The sequence below is a fragment of the Lethenteron reissneri genome, chromosome 28, assembly GCF_015708825.2.
Source record: "Lethenteron reissneri isolate LAM-NWPU_2019-01 chromosome 28, ASM1570882v1, whole genome shotgun sequence".
Lineage (NCBI taxonomy): Eukaryota > Metazoa > Chordata > Hyperoartia > Petromyzontiformes > Petromyzontidae > Lethenteron > Lethenteron reissneri.
In genome coordinates this window covers 591,846-616,457 of record NC_083806.1, presented here as the reverse complement: position 1 = coordinate 616,457, position 24,612 = coordinate 591,846, and the positions used below count along the sequence as shown (strand labels likewise).

General features: G+C 46.2%; 1 protein-coding gene across 5 annotated transcripts in view; it reads left to right on the top strand.

Moving 5' to 3' along the window:
- LOC133348736 (nitric oxide synthase 1-like) overlaps positions 1-24,612 on the top strand; it is a 107,550-nt gene that overhangs the window by 61,176 nt on the left and 21,762 nt on the right. For all 5 annotated transcript variants that reach the window (XM_061561673.1, XM_061561674.1, XM_061561672.1 and 2 more), the window contains 8 exons: positions 553-694; positions 950-1,086; positions 8,894-9,068; positions 16,849-16,950; positions 17,514-17,708; positions 17,980-18,047; positions 22,799-22,943; positions 24,230-24,334. In XM_061561673.1, the coding sequence (XP_061417657.1) occupies positions 553-694; positions 950-1,086; positions 8,894-9,068; positions 16,849-16,950; positions 17,514-17,708; positions 17,980-18,047; positions 22,799-22,943; positions 24,230-24,334 (1,069 nt within the window). The remainder of the gene's footprint in view (positions 1-552; positions 695-949; positions 1,087-8,893; positions 9,069-16,848; positions 16,951-17,513; positions 17,709-17,979; positions 18,048-22,798; positions 22,944-24,229; positions 24,335-24,612) is intronic.

Genomic DNA, 24,612 nt, shown 5'->3' with positions numbered 1-24,612 from the left:
CTAATTCAAAGGGATGCTGTCGTGATGTCAAGGTGAGCACACTGGAGTTTGCAATCCAGTGGTCGCTGGTTCAATGTCTTGGTGTGGCAGTTGATGCAACAGGAAAGTTTATTAAAGCCCCACTGCCACCACCTCTGTCCCCGCGGCAGATTAAATGAGTTCACCACAGTTCGTCAATCGGCAGGTCATGTCCCAAATGTCTATCTAGCATGGAAGAGTAGGCCTAAAATACTCGAGAGGGGTTCTCCAGAGCTCCCTCTTTTGGAGAACCTTTCCACCATTGGCGTGACAAGGAAATTGCAGGGCTGCACCATTACCTTTTTTACTGATGTAAATTAAGTAAGTCACATTGCGAGATCATGACTCTTGCTCCATTTTTATCGTCACCAGTCACATTCAAAGCCGCCACCACCTCTTACGGTCCATAGTTTTAATACAAAGGTGGTCAAGCGTGCGTGGTGCTGAACTGACACCACCGCCCTCTCTCAAGCTTGCCGTGATACCCTAACACCTTAACAGGCGCTCGCTAACAGCACATCTCTTCACCACCAGCTCTGCCATCACGGTGTTCCGGCAGCGCATGGACGGGCAGCACGACTTCCGCGTGTGGAATTCGCAGCTGATCAGCTACGCGGGCTACAGGCAGCCCGATGGCTCCGTCCTGGGGGACCCGGCTTACGTGGAGTTCACAGAGGTGGGGGCATGGGAGGGTGCGGGGGGGGGGCTGTTTCCCCGTGTCGTATATATGTTACTGTGTCACTGTGCCCCCGTGTTCCCATGTCCTCGTGTCTCCGTGTTTCTCTGCCCTCATGTTCCCATTCCTGTGCACCCCCGCGTCCCGTCGTTCCTTTGTCTCCATGCCTCATGTCCCCATTTCCTTGGTCCACGTGTCCCTGTGTGACTGTGCCTCCGTGCCATCCTGTGTGCACGCATTTGTGCTATCCTTCAGCTGTGTGTGGAGCTGGGCTGGCAGCCCCCCCGTACACGCTTCGACGTGCTGCCCATGGTGCTGCAGGGGAACGGGGAGCCCGAACTCTTTGTGCTGCCACCTGAGCTGTTGCTGGAGGTGCCCATCCGACACCCCAAGTAAGGACAACACAGATGCAACAACATCACCAGCCATCAATTGCCATAAAGTGGCGGTAACATCACCATGACGCTTGTGCCAGGCCACGTGCACTCTGAGACTATGTGAAGTGTCGAAGGCTCGCTGACAGGAGATCATGGGTTGACTGACTGCGCCCGCTACTTTGCCAACTTGCTATATTTTATCCGCCCGGTGCTCCGCTTGTTATTGTGAGCGTCGCTCCTCTGCCCTCTGTTTTGTTGGAGGGCGACTGTCTCCAACAGCCCAGTGGCGTCTTTCACGAGCCTCCTCCATAGAGGGCGATCTTGACACCGCTGCTACCAGTCATCCCCAAGTCCACTCAGCTCCACATCCTTCTGTACCGCATCAGTCCATCTCTTATACAGCCTATGTCGTGCCCGATTATCCCCCTCTATCTGACAAGACATAAGCTGTTTGGGCATACGATGGCTGGGCATGCAGGCTACATGACCCAGCCAACGCAGCTTTGCCTGCTGGAGGAGCTCACTGATGGGAATATGTCCAGATCTTTCAAAAGGTTTGTGAGCTCCTCACACAATCCAGCCTGGTTGAACCCGAGATGGATTGTTGGCAGGCCAGCCTCAATGTTTCTAACTGGCACAGATGTTCCTTTAGAGAGCACCAAATAGCTTTGCATGGAGCGACAGGCCAGGCAGCTTCCATACAGCGTTACGCAGCTGATGAAAAGATAATGTCGCCCGACTGATTCAGAGTGAGACCTCGGCTGCGAAACCAGAGCTGGTCAAAAGCACACTGCCCAAGAACGAAAACTTTTCCACTCTCTCTACAACTGCACCATCATTCATGGGGATTGATGGAGGGGAGCATTTGATAACATAAAATACCCAGGCAGGTGCTTCGTTTTTGTGCGGCTGATGTTAAGGCCCCATCACTTTGTAGTATGCTCCAGGTTCAGCAGTAGCACCTCCAACTCTTCCTCAGAGTGGGCGATCATCAGATCATCCACATGCATGCATGTATGTTGAACTTCTTTCACACTGTACATAGCCAACTGTGCTAATCGCATACATACACATACACACAGATATATGCACACACATGCACACATACAAATATACAGATAGTCCTCAACTTACGAATACCTGACTTACGAACACCCGTACTTACGAACCAGCTTCCACGATTTTTTAACATTAACTTAAAACAGGAACTCGCAATTACAAACTGAACTGCAGAACTATTTTGTTCAGTGGAGGGATCCTCCGCGAGATGTAATGAGTCAGCCTATGTGTGTGTGTGGAAGTGAGTGTGAGGGAATAGTAGTGTAGCGGTTAGTGTGCTGCTCTACAAACACAGCGATCCGAGTTCAATTCCCGATCACGGCCAACACCAGTGACGCCTTTGTATCCTCAGTGGCGATGTTTACACACCGCACCAGGTACTCAATTGAGGCTGAGTCGACCTAGGGGAGGCCCAGGACTGGTTCATATAATCGTCACTGGTGTTGGCCGTGAGCAGGAATCGAACTCGGATCGCCGGGTGTGTAGCGCAGTGTGCTAACTGCTACACCATTGCCCATCACTTTTTGCCAAAAAAGTCCTGTAGATATAACTGCTTAATCTGAGATATTTTTAATACTTTGATACCTTCTCTAGTCTAACATTGGTGAGACAAGGCCATAAAGAAGGCTTTCTCTTATATAGGTCTTTCAAAGATGATGCATATATTATCAGAGCATGTTTGCATGTTTTGCCACAAGTATATGTGGTTAATGCAAATTTGATGCCTTGCAATAGGTATTTATTTGTTGTTTAAACATTATAACACCTGCTTTATTGCCAGAAAGGATAAAGCCTATTCTTATTTTTTCATGATTTAGTGTTTAGTTTATTTGGCATACAGTACAGTACTTATTTAAATTGTGATGTATCTAGATTTTCTTGCCATATACCTAACCCCATTATTTAAGAAAGGCTTTAGTATTGAATATCGCGATTTTGGCTTTTGTGGAACTTTCTCAGAACGTAACTCCTGCGATATTCAATGGTCTCCTGTACATATCGAAAAACACATTTTACTAATCATGCAGCAGTCAGACTGTAGACTATGGAGTCATGTGGTCTGCAGTGCGATATCCCTCTCCCTAACCGTGTATTTAAAACTAAATTATACATGTTTACCCAGGAAAAGCTCACTCACTAAGTCTGAAGTCTGTTTTCAGGAAGTTCCTGCCAAGTGTTCGCAGTAGGCAGCGATGTTACTGTGTATACGCCAAATGAGGTAATTTTCAAGACATGTTTAAGCATTGGGATGTATTGCCAATACAACTTACATTGGTTTTTTTAGCTATGGGAGGAAATTAGAAAACCCAGAGGAAATCCGTGCAGAACATTGTGGAAGAACATACAAACTCCACGCAGAAAGGTGCCCGAGTCAGGAATCAGGCAAATCTTGCTGTGAGGCATAAGTGTTACCACTGTGCCACGATGTCGCCCGTGCATCACTTGCACCCCCTAAATATTGCTCCTTCCTCTGCCAATGTTCACACCCCCCACCCCAATGTGGACTCTTAACTCCACTGCAAGAGAATGGTTTATAGATCAAGCCAGATGCGAGTAAGCCTGATCCATAAAACTAATTTATTGCATCCAAATGTAATAATGTGGAGCCACATTGACGCATGCACACATCTAAACCCACGACCTCCCGCCGTGACACCGAATCGTAGGAGAAGCAGGAGGGACATTGAACGTGCAGGTATGGGTGTGTGAGTGGGCATATGTATGGGGAGCGGCAGTGTAGTGGTTAGCGCACTGCGCTATGAACCCAGCGACCCGAGTTCGATTTCTGCTCACGGCCAACACCAGTAACGATTATTTGAACTGGTGCTGGACCTCCCCTAGGTCGACTCAGCCTGAAATAAGTACCTGGTTTGGTATGTAAACATTGCCACTAGGGAGACAAAGGCGGTCGGGCGTGATGCTGGCCACCCACCCCCTCGTGTACCGTTCCGGCCTTCATAGGTGCTCGCTAATAGCACTTGCCCCAACAGTCTGTTAAGGCTGTACAGGGGATCTTTTAATATTTTATTTTCCGTCGCCCTCGCCTTTTGATCATAATGTTTTTTTTTTATCATACTTCAAGCTTCAGTTTACTGACCAGTACCAGTTCAGACACATGTAAATGTCAGTTTAACACGTAGGCTTTCGCGACCAATATTATTCATAATCAACGTTTTTGGGTTTAGATCGCGTTATTTATAAATGTGTCGTAACCCTCCATTCTGGCGAATTGCCCGATGATGCTGGATGCAATTACCAGCGAACGTCGTACTCAAAAATTGTAAATGTTGTGGTTTCACTCTTCAACACACCGGTGGGCTAAAGCAGTGAACTATTTGTCTTTTGTCAACGTGACACTTTTTACTGATTGGCCGTGTCGGGTGGTGGAGGGTTACGACACATTTATAAATAACGCGATCTAAACCCAAAAACGTTGATTATGACATGTAAATGTACTGTATATTTCTATATAGGACAGCAGGGTGTTGCAGTGGTAACAATTGGGGATCACAACAAATAGGTCCTGTGTTCGATTCCCAGCTTGGGTTTTGTGTATGAGTTTATAGGTTATCCCCCTGTTCTGCATGGCTTTCCTCCGAGTTTTCAGATTCTTTTCTCATAGATAAAAATAAACCATACAAAGTTACTGGTGATGCAGTTTGCATTTCACAAATTATTTGGTGATGATGCGTATTTTTTTTTCGGGTTAGGCCACGTGGTAGTTTTATGTCAATTCTGATCATTAACCTTCCAGCATTCAACAAGATTGTCACGTTTACAAATATGTCATTTATTTGTGCCAATGTATTTATCCAATTCTGACCAATGAATCTCACCGATGGCTTGAGACTTTTTCATAACCGAATTTTACATAAAATCCGATGTTTTACTTTAACTGCGTTGAGCTTCATTAGACAATGAACTACTGCATCACCTGACTGTTTTTAATCATCACCTCACCAACTGCCAGAGCATGGGTCAAGCATGGGCCATTCCCCTTTGTTTGTAATTTAGGCCTGACTTTTTAATACGTTTATTATTAATATTGTGGTACTGGCCACCCACTCCCTCGTGTGCCCTTGCCGACCTTCATGTGCGCTCGCTTACAGTACTTGTCCCAACAGTCTGTTAAGGCTATATGGGATCTTTGTCTTTACGTGTATATGTTCCTCTGTCCCCATGCGGGGTGTGTGTAAATGTGTGTGTGTGTATATATTGGCTGTGTGTATGTATGCTGTATACACATATGCGAACACAACAATTGGAGAATGATAAAATTCGAGTGACACAGTTTGCTTAGGCTCATTGCTTGACCCTGCCGGGACCAATGTGCAACGCGCATATACCTTCGTTCCTTTGATTTGTTTTTTACCACCGGCTGCACACTTTTCCAAAGGAGAGAACACACACAAATCAATTTGGAGGGGTCACCCTTTCCAGTTGCACCCCACATGACCCCCTCTCATTCGCATGCATGCATTTCCATTCCGAGCACGACTCCGTTAATGTGATTTGTGAGGGCTGCCTACCGACCACGTGTGGTCAGCTATGGGCTTAGTCACCGAAGTTTGATGAGAAAATACGATGATGTCAGCTCAGTTCGGGATGGAGAGGGGTTGAAAGTCTGGTGGTGGGGGGGAGGCATTGGGCATAGAGGCAGTGGCGTAGCACAGTTGGCATTGGCACTCCTGTTCAATTTGTCCTCCTCTTCTTGGTCTGGCGCCTGGGTCTTCATCCAGCAGTGGATTAATCTTGGCTGATGATGATGGTTAGGATCAGTCAGTTCATAGAAGATACACAAATAAATATAGCAAAGGCACCCAAAACCCCAGCAGGTCTCACAACCGTGACTGTGACGCGAGGTGCTAAGGTTTGAGAATAGAGGAGTTGGTGGCCAATGTGTAGTGAGCGTAAGTAGCGCAGGAGACGTCGATGGAGGCAACACGTATTTATTAACAGGAGCTACGATACAGCACGTAGCGAACCCTCACACTTGAAGGGGTAACGGCCCTTTCACCCGATTCTACTAGAGGATATGTTCCTCAGCTAACGTTCTTCGTTAGCTCCTACTACACCCCTCTGTCTCAGACCATCCTAAAGGAGGCTAACTGACCTGGCCCAGCTTCGGCTCAGGTCCGACCCTCAGCCACTCGAGTCTGGCCCTCACAGGGACCCAGACCTCGCTCTCTGAGGTCGCCCCTGGCTTGCCCTGCTTGGCTCTTATAAGAACTGCGAGACAGGGGAGTAGTCCCAGGGCTAGGCTAGTCGGTCTTCAATCTTCACTGGCTCTTCATCGTCTTCTGACTCCGACGACTGCCTAGAGCTCTCTCTCTCTCACCGCCTTATATACCCAACCTCCCTCCCCCCCGAGGGGCGGGGCTGTGTGGGATCCCAGCCACAGCCTCCACACAGCCCCCCAGGGTGGTGACCGTTTGCGGACGTTGATGTAGACACCCCCAACGTAACAGCTCGCCACACCCCGTTACGTAATACCTCTAGAAATGCATAGTGTGGGCTCTTCTAGAACATGAAAATCAGTAGCTTGGTTGTCATGGGGCCCTGGCATAAGGACTGAAATGGAGGGTCCTTTCTCCTGCCCCCCAACCCCTTCCTGTGTAGACTGGCACCTGGACCCCTTTGTACCACCTGCACAATATATCCCACTGAGCACATGTCGAGACAGAGTACGTCCCCATATTAAAATTAAGATAACAAGGGAGTCTGTGCACGGCGCTTATTATCATTGTTGGAAATACATGTCCGACCTGTACGTCTGTACCTGCAATCATACGTAAAAACATGAAATTCAATACAACTAACTATGTATGAATGTTGAGCTTATTTTGCACCGTACAAAGCCGTAACTGTGCCAATCACCACTAGGAGATCCAACTTTGTAAAAATGTGGTTTCAACAAAATATAAGCAGAACTCCTTCTGTATCTCCACATATAAATAAAACATTTGTAGATCAGTATTATTTTTCAGATTAATATTATCCAAAAGCGTTCATTTAAGGAAGCAAACTGAACTTGTTTTGACCCTCTGGGTCTCATCAACAGCCAAGCTTGTTAAACAAATGCTGCTGGATTAGCAGGTGTTATTGGTAAGAGCACTGGACCCCATTCACAAATATATGTGTTTGCTCATGGACATGCACGTTAGGCTCCAACACCAACCAACTTGCTTGTGTTGTAATGCAAGTGCGTTAATCATACTGATACAGAATAATAATGGTTTTTTTAAATAATAAACTTGCTTTTTGACGGTTTTTTCTTGCTAATTTTGCCACAAAACTACACAGAACTCTAAATTGGTACTGACAAGCTATGGCGAGTTTTCTCGTAATTGGTTTAGGGATAACTGTTTAGATCTTTCGGTAAAGGCACATAGAAAGAAAATTAATTAAATAATAGAATACGACGTTTCGATTGCAAAACAAGCAATCATCATCAGGTACAAATGAATGAGAAGAAAAAACCTAGTAAACTTAGAAATATAATGCAATACAACACAGAGAGTCGGCTAATATAACAGTCAATACCCTACCTGGTTGATTACGTCCTTCCAAAGAGTGCTACATTTGAGAGAGAGACAAAACACAGACACGGAGAAACATGGACAGACACATAAGCAGAGAGAGACAACACAGAGACACAGGGAGAGAGAGAAAACTAACTTAAATCCTCCCCGTAGAGGTGGTTTAAACTTGACTGTTATGTTAGCCGACCACCCTGTGTTGTATTGCATTATATTTCTAAGTTTACTAGGTTTTTCTCTTATCATTTGTACCTGATGATGATTGCTTGTGTTGCAATAGAAACGTCGTATTTTATTACTTAATTAATTAATTTTATTCCTACGTGACTTTACCGAAAGAGCCAAGAAGTTAGTCCTGCAGTCACGAAAACTGGTTTAGGGATGTTGTATTTTCTGTATAAAAGCAGACAGAATCAAATTTACACATCAGAGCAATAACTCGCCTGTAACCAAATCACCCGAAGTACGCCTGGTCTTGTCAGATCTCGGAAGCTCAGCAGATTTGAGCCTGGATAGTGCTTGGATGGATGGCCACAGCGTATACTAGGCGTTATAGGCTGTCGAGCAGAGGGCAGTGCGCCAAAATCCATTATACTGTATAGTACTCCTATGCTCCCTGCCTTGATAAATTCATGCTGACAAGCATGGTGAAGTATGGTCAAATAATCCTCATCCACTGAAGGGTGGCCCACATTCAGCAGTGGATTGACAAAGGGCTGTACACAAACTAGGCCTGGGGTGGCACACACGTCGATATCATGCGTACAAACCTCTGCTCGTGAATACATGATTAAATATTGACAAATGCCGTCTCATTGGAGCCAGTTTAACAGCCCGATTGAGTTGCCCCCTTAAAATATTTATGGAGGTTAACAAAGTTTTACAAAAATGAAACTTTAACGATTCATAACAACGATCTTAGTTGAAATATTTCACTTGTTAAATAAGCCTCATCTCCCCATGGCTTCTGTATGACCTTAACATTGACTTCCTGTTGACCTCTCTATGAATTCCCCATGACCTCTTGTCCTTCCATTAAATTTACATTGGCCTCCGCATAACCTGATAACCTAACCTGGCAATGACCTTTTGACTTGCGTGTGACTGCCCTGTGATCTCCTCATGACCTTGAACTGTGACCTTCATGTGACAACTTCCTTTTGATCTCACTGTGATCTTCTAGACCTCTCACAACCTCTTGACCTCTCCGTACTCTCTGGCAGGTATGACTGGTTTGTGGATATGGGTCTACGCTGGTATGCGGTGCCAGCCGTGGCCAACATGGCCCTGGAGGTGGGCGGCCTGGAGTTCACCGCGTGTCCCTTTAACGGCTGGTACATGGGCACCGAGATCGGGCTAAGGGACTTCTGCGACACTGGCCGACTCAACGTGATCCAGGTAACTGGGTGTTGTGCCAGGCACCTGCTTATCATCACTTAGGGCCGTATATTTAGTGGCAGTTCGGCTCTGCCATGGCCTCTAATACGGCTCAGCTCAGGCTTGAGCTGTTCAGTTGCTTTCAAACATGCATGAGCAGCTCGGTGATAGTCTGTTGTCCTTCCCCCACATCTTCAATTAACGCAGTTGGCTACGTACGGTGCGAAAGAAGTTCAACATTCATACATGCATGGCTTAGTTCAGGCACGACTCATGGAAATTCTATGCGTGATTGGGACCAACCTCGGGGCTGGATTACGGCGTGCTACAGCAGGGGGCACTTGTAGGCACCTGTCCCTGCAAGGCACAATGAGCACGCAGCAGAGGCCAGAATGTGGGCATTGGGAGAAGTAAATGTTACTATTTTTGTCCCAGTTAAATAAATTGTGAGTAATTGATCAAATACGGATCATGACGCTGCCACACATGGCCGACTCTTTTTTTAATTCGTCACGGGATTTTTAATGTTCACTGTGAAGCAGACAGTGCATATTTTTACGGTTAATATTCCCGCAATATAAACCGTGCTGGGCGCTGGGCTCAAACTGCCAACCTCTGGAAACACGTTACCTCTGGGCAATGTCACAAACTAATCATCATCATCCATTATCAATTCAATGCTTGGATGATACCTACCCCATGCCGTTTCCATCTCTCATGGCCCTGAGATGAAACAATCTTTCCAGCCTCATCCACAAAGAGCTGATTTTATTGCTCCCTCTCCTCGGAACCATTCAACCAGCATCAAACAAGGGTCCATGCTGTCACAGGTGCTTGCTTAATGCTGGCTAAGTGGCATTGGTGGAAATTCCACGTTCCTGTGGTGGGAGCTAATCCCCACGCATTAAGACACTGGTTGTCTCTACATTGAGTGGTCCAGCATATTTTTGCAGGTTCTATGAATCTATATCATGAGCTCCACTTGGTGAACTCAACCACTTAGTGTGGAGAAACCAACAGGAGTTATTGGAAATCTTGCATTAAACAATCATGAATTTAAATCAGTATAGTGGTAATTGTTAACAAAGCACTCTACTCGCAATTAGATTGCCAGTTCACATCCAGGTCAACCGTCAAGGGTTGCCTAAGCTCATAAATCCTATGAGATTGATTAAAAAACGAGTACAAGGTGGGCAACATTCAACAGTAGTGTTTTTGATCCTATAATTTGTGTCTTTTCGGCGAGCTTGTGGAGGTATGACATTTTTTAAAAAGAACTATCACCAAACATAGCCAATTAAATACATTTGTTAGGTGGGCAAAATGGCAATTGATTTGGGTTTTCAGAAAACCGGAATGTTGAAAAGCAATACACATTTTGCAATTGTATTTGTTTCGTTGTACATTACATCCAGCATCATGAGGTGGTAATAAAAGCTCAAATCTTGTTTAAAGGAGCTTCCCGGTTTAAGTCCTTAGGTCGGTGCCATGAAATCATCAAGACAGGCATACAGGTGAACCAGTTTAACAATTAGCTTTGATTGTTGGTTGATTGGTTGTGATTGGCAGAGTAGATTTGTGTAATAAGGTTAATCTGTTTAGTGGTTGTGAAAATAGGCTTTCCTTAATTATATTAATTATATTATTAACACAATTATATATTGTGTTAGTAATGCAGTAAAAGTTGCAATGCTATTGTTCAGCATTAAATGGTCAATAGGGTTAATACAATTAACATTATGGGTGTAGAACTGTGAGGAATTAGTCATAGAAGATATGTTGCTTTCCGATCAATTTAGTATTACATGAGGGTTAGTACAATGAGGAGTTTAGTAATACGGGGTTGATTGAAGATATTTTTTCCATGTTATCACGATTTTAGTTAAGTGTCATTTCAAATGGTCACATTACATTGGCATCATTACGATTCTTTGTATTATTATTATTCATAATTACTTTCCAGGTAGTACTCAGGTGCCATACCTACACAACCTAACCCAAAATAAACTAAGTATGAATCAATATTGGTTGTGAAAGCCTACCTATAAAAATATAAGTTGTGTTTCTATGTCTTGACTGGTCCATGCAATGAGAATGTGGAATTTTCGCTACTGGCTAAGAGCTACAAATGGAGGTGTAGTGACTATCTCGGAGACGATAAGAGTTGGAGGCACTTCTTTTATTAACAAGCACCATCGGGGTTAACACTTTATAATTAGTCCGTCTATTGTCGGCGACATTACTCAGTCAGGACAGTTGGTAGGCTGCCTGACTGGCGACGCCCCGAGATGGTGAAGACGATGACAAGAAGGATGGTGAAGACGACGAGAAGAACTGTGACAAAGACTTCAGCAGCACGATGGGGATCCCACTCCACACAACAGCCCCGAGGTCCCCTACAGGGGCCCTTGTTATACTCTCAGCGTGGCAGGGCTCCACTCCCGGCCCCCCCTTTCTAGAACCTACCAGGGGGTTCTTGGTGTGCCCCTTCTGTGACCTTTCCCTTAGATCCCCCTCTGGTGTATAACCTGGCCTGCTTGACGTCAGGGCTGCCGTAAGCCGCAGATCCCTTTCCCTGCCAGCAGCCAGTGCTATGTTGCTACATTACTATTCTATGCCACTACACATTACTATTTTTTGGGTCTTTTGGTAAAGCCACGTAGATATAAAAATAATAAGAAAATAACATTTTGATTATTTTTCTATCTACGTGGCTTTACCGAAAGACCCAAAGAATATGAATTCCTGCAGTTATGAAAGCTTTAAGTTAAGATTTACACTTTACTATTTTATACCACCACATCACCTACCTCCGTGAAAAAAAAAACAGCCATCCCGGCTGACATCAATCACCTATGTAGAGGGGAACTGCACAAATGCGCTAATGCAACAAAGCTAACATGGAGGAATAACAAATTCTAGGCGAGAACCCTCAACAACAAACCCGAACCGCAAGGAAGTGAACAATGGAAAAGGGGCGGGTTATCGAAACTAAACACTTTTCGAGTGGGTCCTCGCTGCTGGACCCCTAGCTGGGATGGGAATTGGCGTGCTGGGGACCCCGGGGACAATACGGAAATGTACACTATGGGGACCTCATTTGCCAGTAAAAATATGATAATTGGTTCTTTACCCTTCTATCTGGCAACAAAACTGACACCTTTTTGCAAGGAGTCATGTTTGCATAGACCGCAATACCTGCAGTCATAAATACAAACAAAAGACATAACTCTGATAGTGTGCACTGTCCCTGAAGTTGATTGGTCCACACCCGAGACAGCTTTCCTTCGAGCCTAGTCTCATATGGGTTGGACCAGATGACACCAAAAGGCGCCTTTTGGCGTCATCTGGTCCAACCCATATGAGACTAGGCTCGAAGGAAAGCTGTCTCGGGTGTGGACCAATCAACTTCAGGGACAGTGCACACTATCAGAGTTATGTCTTTTGTTTGTATTTATGACTGCAGGTATTGCGGTCTATGCAAACATGACTCCTTGCAAAAAGGTGTCAGTTTTGTTGCCAGATAGAAGGGTAAAGAACCAATTATAATACGGAAATGGCCTAATGGGCGCGGCCCCTGCCGGGAAGAAGATGGCAACCGGTCTGTCACCCCCGGTCCGTCCTTCAGAGGCGCTGTCGGTGGATCTGCGGGCATCAGGCGCTGGCATTTTGTGGGTGATATAATGGAATCCTGAGGCATAACCTCCGGGCTCACTCGCCCTGGTTTGTCGGACACGTCAGACACCCGGCACTCAGGAGGTGGAGATGAACTGTCAACACAGGGTGCAATATAGGGCTTCAACCGTGATGGGTGCACAAACCAGCGCCGGCAACCGACCCGTATAGGCATACACTGCAGCTTCTTAACCTCAATCACCTCAACATGGCCCTGCCACGGCCGGTGCAATTTGGGGGACGTACCTAGGGGCACCTGGAGACAATGCAACCACGCCTGTCCCCAGCGGTTCATGGGGTCCCGGACTCCCGTTGCCCTACAAGTTTTTCATTCGCGGTCTGTCGCTTAGCCGAATTCTCTCGAGACGCCTCCTGCGCCTCCGTCAGCCGCCTAATAGGGCATAATGGACTTTTTTGCCCAAGTCCATGCCTAACTGAGCCTCCATGGGAGGGTCACTTTCCCTCCCATACATGAGGTAAAACGGCGAGAATCCTATTGAGGCGTGAGAGGCCATCCTATATAAGGGCAGGACACCTGGAATGTGGCTCGTGAACCTGTTGGCACAACATGGACGTAAGAGTCTTGTGCAAGCGTTCTACCATCCCGTCCGTCTGGGGATGGTAGGGCGATGTCTGGATGTTTTTGTACGCAGGGAATCGCACACCTCCTTTAACAATTTCGAAGAAAAATGTCACCCCTCGTCCATAAGGAGTTGTTCCGGGGCCCCTTTGTCCAAAACGTACCCGTGTAAAAATGTGTCCGCAATGGATCCGGCCGACTGATCTGGCAGAGGCCACGCAACCGGCCACTGGGACAGGTATTCCACCCCAACGAGGAGGAATTTATTTCCCCTCTGAGTGGCGGGAAATGGCCCGAGGATGTCCAGAGCAACCAGCTCGTTAATACGAGACACCGTAATGTATTGTAACGGCAGCTGGACCTGCCTCAGCAGCGGCTAGCGGCGTGCGCAGTCAGTGCATCCCCTGACCATGTGGTACACATCATCCGTCATCCCGGGCCAAAATAAGTCACGCTTCAGTGTCGGCAAAGTTTTACGTACCCCAAGGTGCATTAATTTCACGTGGACAGCCCGTGTAAGTTTACCCCGTAGAGCAGTCGGCACTACAATGCAATGACTTTGCAGTTCCTCATCCCACCTTATCAACAGTCCGTCATAGAGTCTTATAAGGGACATTTCCGCTGGCATATTTTTACTCCCCCTCGTCCCAACGTGACGCCACAACTTTAACAAGGAGGCATCTTCTACCTGGAGGCGTCTCCATTCAGCGTGCGTGAGACCAATTGTGTTGTCACAAGGAGCAGTTGTTGCGGGTGGTGGAACATCAATGGAGGCCACAACAGCACATGGCAATTCCGCAGCTGGTGGTTTACATTGGCCGGCACCCGTGTTGATGCGATGTTGCATTAGTGATGTGAGGCCAATATCAAATTTCCCCTGGTTAAAAATATCCTCGAATTCTCGTAGCAAGGCATGCAACTCGCCCTGCTGTTCCCTGGACAATTTCGAATTTTCCCCACACAACGCGTCCAAGCCCCATCCGACTTGCCTCCTCGCTCCGCCATGGCAATGACTTCTGCAGCCCCCCCGCGGGCCTCTTCATAGCGCCGTCGCATAGAACAAAATTGTATCCGCTTGGACCACCGCAGCCCCCAGCCCGACATTCAGTACTTGCAGAAAGGGCTCCTGGTCCCCTCTTACTATAGTTTGGGCCCCCACCAACGCGAGACCCCGAATCGCCTTGTTCGAAGGGGTTAAAAGGACCCCTTCAACGATATCCGTTAAAGCAAGTTGCTTCCGCAACCGCAAGGGCACCAACATCTGAGCACCTGGAGGAACCGTAACAGTTTCCTTCGGCCCTTTTTACCGGGTCGGAGACTTCAGAAAAGCCAACCGCCGTTCCGACGACAATTCAATACAACCCTGATCAACAAGAATCTTAAGGGGCATCCTCGCGAGAAGATCACAGCCAATGTCCTAGAAACCAACACCGGCCCTGTCAACTCAATGTCCCCAATACGGACTTTCACCAATATTTGGCCTATAATGCCCAACCTCCCGCCATTCGCGGCGACACACGCACGAGTGACCGGGCTAAGACAGCAGGACCTCGATGGCAAAGACTTCGAAATAAGCTCAGAAATCATACTAGCCGACGCCCCTGTGTCGATCAGCACCCTCCGATCTATCCCCTGAACATATCCAACTACCGTGGATGAGCCCGCCGCCACAACACGGTGCGCCAACGCATTCCACTGCCCCACCCCCCGCGGCGAACTGTACGACGCCGAAGTCCGTTGCTCATGCGCCATAACACGATGAGGGATGACAGTGTGCGAACCCGACGCGCTCATCAAGGGGGATGTATTATGTGACATTTGCGGCCGGGTGTCTGATGCATCACGACTTGCCTGCGGGCCTGAGGAAGCGGATGTTGGCAGGGCGGAGGACGTCGAAGGCGAGGAGAAGAATGGTGACGAAGACTTCAGCAGCATGACGGGGATCCCACTCCACGTAACATCCCCTAGGTTTTCTACAGGGGCCCTTCTTATACTCTCAGCGTGGCCGGGCTCCACCCCTGGCAACGCCCCCTTTCTAGAACCTACCAGCGTGTTCTTGGTGTGTCCCTTCTGTGACCATTCCCTTAGATCCCCCCTCTGGTGTATAACCTGGCCTGCTGACGCCAGGGCTGCCGTAAGCCACAGATCTCCTTCCCTCCCAGCAACCAGCGCTATGCTGCTACATTACTATTCTATGCCACTACACATTACTATTCTATGCCACTACACATTACTATTCTATGCCATACAGAGGTAAGGCCTGCTCAATTGCTCATTTGACCAGGGAGACATTTTGACCCACAATTTCTGTATTGCTTTTAATGTTCTAACTATGGTTTCATTTCATACTTTACTAGTTTTTCTTAAAGCATGACATTATTTTTGTTTGTGGTTGGGTTTTGGAAATCATTACTACTCATTCTCCACTCTCACATCGCCGTGATTCATTATCACCATCAAGAGAGTGTCTCACAGTCTATACCTTTGCAATGATTTAAGAGTTTGTAAAAACAGCTCCGTTTATGAGAAATTGATTTATCTGTGTAGCAGTCACAAGTGTCCGTAATGCTTAAAATGTTAACATCTCCAGGCATAACATGTTTAAAGCTTTGTGGTGCTGATGGTGCTTAAAACTTGGAAAGGGACAAGGATTCGATTCATGACTAAACATAGATTTGTATGCTGGATGGAGACTTCCCGAAGCTGTCACCACCCCCCACAATCCTGCGATACAACAATCCATCCAGCAACTGCATACATGCTGACTTCATCGCTCCATCTCCCTGGTGGATGCCATCTCAGACACGTTCCTTCCATTGGTTCAGGATATATGCATCAAATTGTGCGTGTGAGAATCGGTTTTATGTTCTATGAAGATGACTGTGTCATCGTTGTGTCTTATGCTTAAAAGTGAGATTGTTTGCTCCTTGTCTCCTACATGGCACAAAATACTCATTAAAGGAGCTTAGATGCTGAAAAAGTATTGGGACATCAGTGAGGATTTTCTAGGTAAGTGAATAGTATGATTGTTTCATCAGGAAAGCCTCACTGTGTCTCAATATTTTTTATCAGGAGGGTTCTGCCAAGTTTTTTGCAATAGGGCGTGACTTTGCTATGTGTATGTTGAACTTCTTTCGCAACGTGCACAGCCAACCGTGCTAAATTAGGATTAAACATCCCAATGGGGATTCAACATCCCAATTGAGTTATCCTGTACCGCCGATTAGCACGGTAATATACAGGTACATTTCAGCAATGCGATGTTTGGCAAATGCCAGTTACATTATACATTTTTGTTTAGCAGTGGCGGGAACCAAGAGAACTCGGAGGAAACCCATTCAGAACAGGACAAGAACATAAAAATTCCACGCAGAAGGGTGCCCAGTCAGGAATAGATATCAGTTCCCTTCTTGCTGCAAGGCAGCAGTATTATCACTGCGCCATCCAGCCACCTTAAGTTAAGGACGTTATTTAATTGTGGAGCAGAGATGCAGGCTCACCCTATGGTCCCCATCGCTCCTGACTCTCCACTCTGCCTGCCTCCAGGATGTGGGCAAGAGGCTGGGTTTGGACACGGGGAACGTGACGTCCCTTTGGAAGGACCAGGCGGCCGTGGAGATCAACATCGCCGTGCTGCACAGTTACCAGGTGTCACACTCCCACCTGGTGTCACTACCCACCAGGTGTCACTACCCACCTGGTGTCACTACCTACCTGGTGTCACTACTCACCAGGTTTTGTCTCATCAGGTTTGACGCTGTCATCAGGTGTCACCCTTCGTGCCTCACAAGAAGCACCTGGGTTTGATTTCCAACTCGGGTGCTTTTCTGTGTAGAGTTTGTACGCGTGTGCTCCCTCTGTTCCACATGGGTTTCCTCTGAGTGATCTGGTTATCTTCCATCACTAAAAAATACACGAAGTTATTTGTATTGACCAAACGTCCTAATGCTAATAAAATACCTGTCACATTACTCAATTGGGATTATACATAGCGATGTCAACGCCAACTGCAAAACAGTGTTGTGATGTAGAACCACTTGGAGACGGAGTTCTGAGACTGAGCCTCTACTCAGTAAACAACCATAGAAATAATAGCAAATTAAACACGTTGACTTCACGTTTGGCCTAAGTGTTAGGGTTGTAGATAGAGTTATCATAAAATAGAGTGTTAATTCAAACAATATTGTTGCACGTGTGTGTGCTCCACCCAGAGCGACAAGGTGACCATTGTGGACCATCACACGGCCGCGGAGTCGTTCCTCAAGCACATGGAGAATGAGTACCAGGCGCGCGGGGGTTGCCCGGCCGACTGGGTGTGGATCGTGCCGCCCATGTCCAGCTCGCTCACGCCGGCCTTCCACCAGGAGATGCTCAACTACACGCTCTCCCCATCCTTCCTCTACCAGGTGAGACACCTCCACCCTTCACTTGACTTTCCTCTACCAGGTGAGACATCTGCACTGTTCACCTGACCATCTACTAGGTTGAATTATGAATGCGTATTTACATTACACTCTATAACACATGTTATATGGATGCAGGCTGAAAATAACACATTTTTGTTTACCCTCTACTCACTGTTACCCTCTCAACCCTCTTCTTCTTATGAATTCCCTTTCCAACCTCCCCCTCACCCTATCTCCACCGTCTTGCCACCCCCATTGCCCGCTCTGCCAGCCGGCACCCTGGAAAACATGGAAGTCAGCAAATAAGAAGAAAGTGATCAGTTTCAAGAAACTGGCTGAGTATGGCAAGATTGCAGCTTTGGGTCATATTTTTAGTTACGGCTTGGCTCTGGCTTGGGCTCTAACACGACTCAGCTCAAAATTGAGCCACTCAGTTTCTTTCAAAGTTGCATGAGTGGCTCGGCCATGGCTTGACTCAGGCTCCGCTCAAGGATTGTTCTGATTATGATTGGGACCATGCTTAAAGCTGGCTCAAGTTAAACGTTGCTTTGAGTTGGCTCACTTGAGCCAGAGCTAAGCCTGAGCTGTGACTAAGGATACAGGCCTTAGTGTGTGTGTGTGTTTGTTCATGACTATGTGTGCCTATGTCTGCATTGGTGTGTTCTGATTGTGAGGAGTGGTAGCATAGTGATTAGCATTCTGTGCTACGTATCCGGCAATTTGAATTTGATTCCTCGCAACGGTCCTTGGCCTCACCTATGTGAACTCTGCCGTAAATGAGTATCTAGTGTGGTGTGTACATGTCAGCTGTGGGGGGACAAAGATGGCCAGGCATGGTGCCGACCACCGACCTCCTCGTGTGGCATACCGGCCTTAATAGATGCTCCCTAACAGCACTAGCCCCACCAGGTCGTGTAGGCTATATAGGGGACGAGGGGGTCGGTGGCCAGCAACACGATTAGTTAATTATTTGAGGCTGAGTCGACCTAGGGGAGGCCCAGGACCGGTTAAAATAATCGTCACCGGTGGTGGCCGTGAGCAGGAATCGAACTCGGGTCGCCGGGTTTGTAGCGCAGCGCGCTAACCACTACACTACAATGCGTTACGCTTCCACATGCGTGGGTCACGTGACAGATTTGACGTCACAGCTCACTTGAGCTCCCCCCCCCCCAAAAAAAGTGTATTTGTATAATTTTTGCATGGTGTACAGCAGGGGTCCTCAAACTACGGCCCGCGGGCCACATGCGGCCCGCCGAGGACATTTATCCGGCCCATGGTCACTAATTGGGCTGCGCTTGTGAGCACTAATTGGGCTGCGGTGGTGAGCACTCATTGGGCTGCGGTGGTGGGCACTGATTGGGCTGCGGTGGTGAGCACTCATTGGGCTGCGCTGGTGAATGGTTCAATGGGCCAATTGACTGGACTTGCCCCCCAGGCCTAAGGCTGCCAGCCCTCCCCTGGCTGCGCTTGACTGGCTCTCCCTCCCTCAGCTCCCTCACTTGCCCCTCGGCTCCACTCCCAGTGATATTCCTGTGTGCTGGGGATGTAGATCCCCAGCACACGCACCGCTGAGTAAATGATAGAGGGGTAATAACAGAGTGATCTCTGATCTCTGGAGGGGCTGCCTGCTGTTTTCCCGTGCTGGTCAGTGACAGACAGCCGAGGAGTAGGAAACCCAATTTAAATGACAGTAAGTGCATTTATATTCTGATTGCTATTCAGTTGTATGAGGTTATATGTTGTATGTTGTGTAAGCCCCGGTTCATACTGTTGCGATCTCTGAGCAGTGCGAGTTCAGCCATTTGCTTGTATGGCTGAACTTGCATTAGATTCGGAAGAAAAAAGGCACATGTGCCTTCTTTTTTCCTGCAGTGGAATCGGATCGCATGGGTCTTCTCCCCCATGCGATCAGATTCCTACGCGAGTTCGCAGATCGCACTGCGATCTGTGAACAAAACTGCAGGTGTAATTAACTTTTTAATGGCACCCGCACCAGTGTGAGCCTGGGGTAAAAGCGGAGTTCCCCCAATCAGACTGCATTGATGGGCAGTGCAGTCTGTATGTCTCTGTGTGGGCAAAGTTATTGCTGGTATATTGTTTTTGTGGCGCTGTATATATATTGGTATTTTACTAATAGCAATTTTGACTCCCTAGGAAACAATGATGTCAAGAAAGAGAAAAAATGACTCGGAGTGTAGGATATTCAAAGAACAGTGGACTTATGATTACTTTTTCATGCAGTACAAGGAAAGAGCTGTGTGTCTGATATGCCAGAATATAGTGTCTGTGTTCAAAGAATACAATTTACGTCGACACTATGAAACTCAACATAAAGATAAATATGATTGTTTGGTCGGAGAAGGGAGAAAAGATAAAATATTAAAACTGAAAAATACATTAACAACTCAGCAAAATACTTTTGTGAAGCAGAAGCAGCTAAATATTTCATTACTGCGAGCAAGTTTTCAAGTTGCCAAGCTAATAGCGTGCACTGGCAGACCATTCGTGGAGGGAGAATTTGTTAAAGAATGCCTTCTTTCTGTTGCCAAAGAGATGTGTTCAGAGAGGGCCGATTTATTTAGTACAGTGAGTCTTTCAGGACCTACAATTACACGGAGGATTGAAGAAATGGGAGACAATTTGCATCAGCATTTGCAAAACTCCACAAAAAAACTTTCCTATTTTTCCTTGGCACTCGACGAAAGCAATGATGTTCGTGATTCTGCACAACTTCTAATTTTTATTCGTGGGACGAATGACTATTTCGAAGTCACAGAAGAGCTTGCTGCACTGCAAAGCATCAAAGGAACAACTACATGAGAGGATATCTATGAAAAGGTTTGCCAAACTGTGAATGTTTTGGAGCTGAACTGGGCTAAACTAGCCAGTGTGACAACTGATGGTGCTCCTAGCATGGTGGGATCTAAGAAAGGAGTAATTGCTCGCATTAACCAAGAGATGGACAAACATAACCATTCTCATCCAATAGCCATACACTGCCTCATCCACCAACAAGCGCTGTGTAGTAAATCACTGAAGTGGGACTCTGTTATGAAAATTGTGGTATCTTGTGTTAACTTCATTAGAGCTCATGCACTAAACCACAGACAATTTCAGGAATTTCTGTCTGAGCTAAATGTTGACTATGAAGATGTTCTGTACCACACAGGAGTCAGTTGGCTGAGTCGAGGGAGAGGTTTGAAACGTTTCTATGACTTACTTCCATAGATTACAGCTTTTCTGCTTTCAAAAAACAAAGAAGTACCAGAGCTCAATGATGCAGAATGGAAATGGCACCTTGCCTTTCTGACAGATGTAACAGAGCTACTCAACAGTTTCAATGTGCAACTTCAAGGAAAGGGGAAGCTCATCTGTGATATGCAATCACATGTCAAAGCATTTGAAGTAAAATTAGGCCTCCTCATCAAACAAGTGAACAAGGAAAACGTCTGCCATCTCCCCACAACTCAAAATCTGTTAGCGGAAAAACCATTGGTTGCATTCCCAAACAAAACATGTGTGGATTCACTGGAAAAAATGCAAAATGAGTTCCAATTTAGATTTAAAGAGCTTCATCTCCATGAACAGGACATACAGCTTTTCCGTAACCCATTTTCTATTGACATTGAAAATGTGGATACAATTTACCAAATGGAACTGGCTGAACTGCAGAATTGTGACTCTCTGAAAGATGCATTCAAGTCAAGCAGCCTTCATAATTTCTATGCATCTCTCCCCTCTGAGACATATCCTCATCTCAGGAACCATGCACTCAAAATGGCAACCATCTTTGGCAGCACTTATGTCTGTGAACAGACTTTTTCCAGAATGAAACATTTGAAATCTCCAACCAGATCTAGACTAACGGATGCACACTTGCATCACTTGTTACGACTAGCAGTGACAAATATGGAACCGGACATTGACCATCTCATTAGCCAAAAGCAGGCCCATAGTTCCCATTGAAATACTGGCAAGTTTGTTGATTTAACTTTACTTGTTCTTCATTTTAAATATTGTATTTGTTCTCGTTTTGTTTCTTCACTTCAAAATAAGATATATGCAGTGTGCATAGGAATTTGTTCATAGTTTTTTTTAACTATAGTCCGGCCCTCCAACGGTCTGAGGGACAGTGAACTGGCCCCCTATTTAAAAAGTTTGAGGACCCCTGGTGTACAGTCTGGAAAGTACCCACATGGCAAATGTCTAGTTTGTTGCATGTCGGGAAGTACGCTAAACATTTTGAACAGACACACATATTCACAACTTTGCCTTTTATATATATGGAGATATAGGGGATTTTTGTCTTTGTATATGTCATTGCATGTATATGTGCTTACATTTCTTATGTTTGTAACATATATGAATGCACATTGTAGAGGGGCTGAAAATGTTACCTGCAGCTGTTGAATAGAGATGGGAATTTGGTTTTCAGCAATGTCCCATGACAGATGAGAATCTTGCCTTTTGATGTTTGATTTAAGTTTGGGTCTGTATTTTTGTCTTTTAACTGGGTTTTCAATTTGTTAATAATTTTGCCCAAGTAAGTGATGTTAATTCGAGCAAAAGAGGTTTGGAACATTGATGGGATCGATACAAAATATATTCGTGTACAAGGCAGCTGAATATATGGATATTCATGGTAATAAATTGGGGCAGCCTTTTGTTTACCAACAAGGTTTCACCTGCTGCAGGGAGGGCTTAGTCATCATCTTCATCTGGCCTCACTTATGATTATAATAGTGCTTTACTCAGAGAAACCTCACTCAGTCTCAATACTATTTTTCAGGAAGGTCCTGTAGTCGGGGGTGATGTTGCTGTGTGTCATACCAATTGAGTAATTTTTCAAATATTTTTTACAGCAATGGGATGTTTGGCCAATACCAGTTACATTGTATGTTTTTTAGCTATGGGGAGGACAAGTGGAGGACCTAGAGGAAACTCATGCATAAAGGCACCCAAGTTGGCAATCAAACCCAGGCCATTTCTCCTATGCGGTACTAGTGTTAATGCTGCGTCAGCCTGCTGGCCCAACAGTGCTGACTACAGCATGTGTTCTGTGTGTCTGACCCCTCACCCGTTCTCCCCAGGGCCGTCAAATTCTCGGCAAAGCTGATGGGACAGGCTATGGCGCGGCGCGTCAAGGCCACGGTGCTGTATGCCACGGAGACTGGGAAGTCACAGGCGTACGCCAAGACGCTCTGCGAGATCTTTCTGCATGCGTTTGATGCCAAGGTGGGTCAGCTGACACGATAGCGAATTTCAGATCGTAATTGAAAGTGAGCTCAATAGGTGTTCTTCAAATGTATGTAGCTGAAAGGCAATGAAAGTGCTTTAAGAAATGTTAATTAAATATTTGGGTGGTGGGGTGACAGTGGTAACACTAGGGCCTCACAGCAAGAAGGGTCTGGGTTTGATTCCTGACTCTGGTGCCTTTCTGTGTGGAGTTTGCACGTTCTCCCCATGCTTTCAATGGGGTTACTCAGAGCTTTTTGCATTCCTCCCATAGTAACAAAACCAAAATGTAACATTGCAGTGCTGGAAATTACCTGCACATGAATCAATTGAGATTACATATCACGTCACCCCCTACTGTAATAACTTGGCAAGACCCTTCTAAAAAGTGTCTTGAGACTCCGTGAGGCTTTCCTGAATTAACAAGCATGATAAATAATATAATATATTTTCACGGCTGTTGTCTAACACAGGGTGGTGCACTGCTGCCTGAGAGTTCCAAATGGGAATGGCCTCATCTCATGACATGATGCTGATAGCACAATTGGAATTAAAAAAAATAATATGATTTTAAATCATTAGAAAAGTATGATCCGCAAAAAAACATTTGGTTTGAAAAGAAACTCTTCAGAAATGTACATCTCAACGACTGTGTGATTTGAAAACATGTAAGTCATGTAAGAATATTGTGACTTTTTATTCATGCAATTCATTTAGCGGTAGAGCGGTGGTGCAGTGGTTAGCCCACTGCTCTATGAACCCAGCGGACCTGATTTTGTTTCCTGGCCATGGCTAACATTAGTTGGAAATTATATCTGAAACTATTCTGGACAACTCCTTCACCCATCCCACACTTTTCAGCTTTGTGAAGTATGGTAGAAAACAAACAAACCCCATGACAGACTTGGCATGGGGCTATATGGTTTTTTTTTTATGTAGGGCATCATGTTATTCATAGTAAATGTATTACAAGTATGTGTACAGGTACATTGACAATTTTGTCTGAACAAAATGTGAAAAAGTTTGCAAAGAAGCAAGGAAAGATAAGTGAGCTTGGACAGGACACGTCATTAGAAGGGATTGTGGCCTGTGGTCGAGACTAATTACAGAGTGTCAGTCAAAGGAGGGAACACCTGAGAGGGCATTCATCATGGAGATGGAGTGATAACATTATTGTTACATTACAGGATCCATACAGGATCGTGAGAGATTGTGATGGTTTGGGGAGCCCTTCACCTCCCGGTGGATTCATCATGGCTAATTATGATGGTGCGTTGTTTTTACAGGTAGTGTGCATGCAAGACTACGACACGGTGGACCTGGAGCACGAGGCGCTCGTTCTGGTCGTCACCAGCACCTTCGGCAATGGGGACCCCCCCGAGAATGGGGAGGTGAGCTGGGGAGGGGGGGTGTCTGTCTGGAGGAGCAGTAGTGTAGCGGTTAGTGTGCTACTCTACGAACCTGGCGACCTGGAGTCGATTCCCGCTCACGGCTATCACCAGTGACGATTATCTGAACTGGTCCTGGGCCTCCCCTAGGTCGACTCAGCCACAAATGAGCACCTAGTGCGGTGTGTAAACATCGCCACTCGGGAGACAGGGGCGACCGGGTATGGTGCTGGCCACCCACCCCTTCGTGTGCAGTGCCGGCCTTCATACATGCTCGCTAA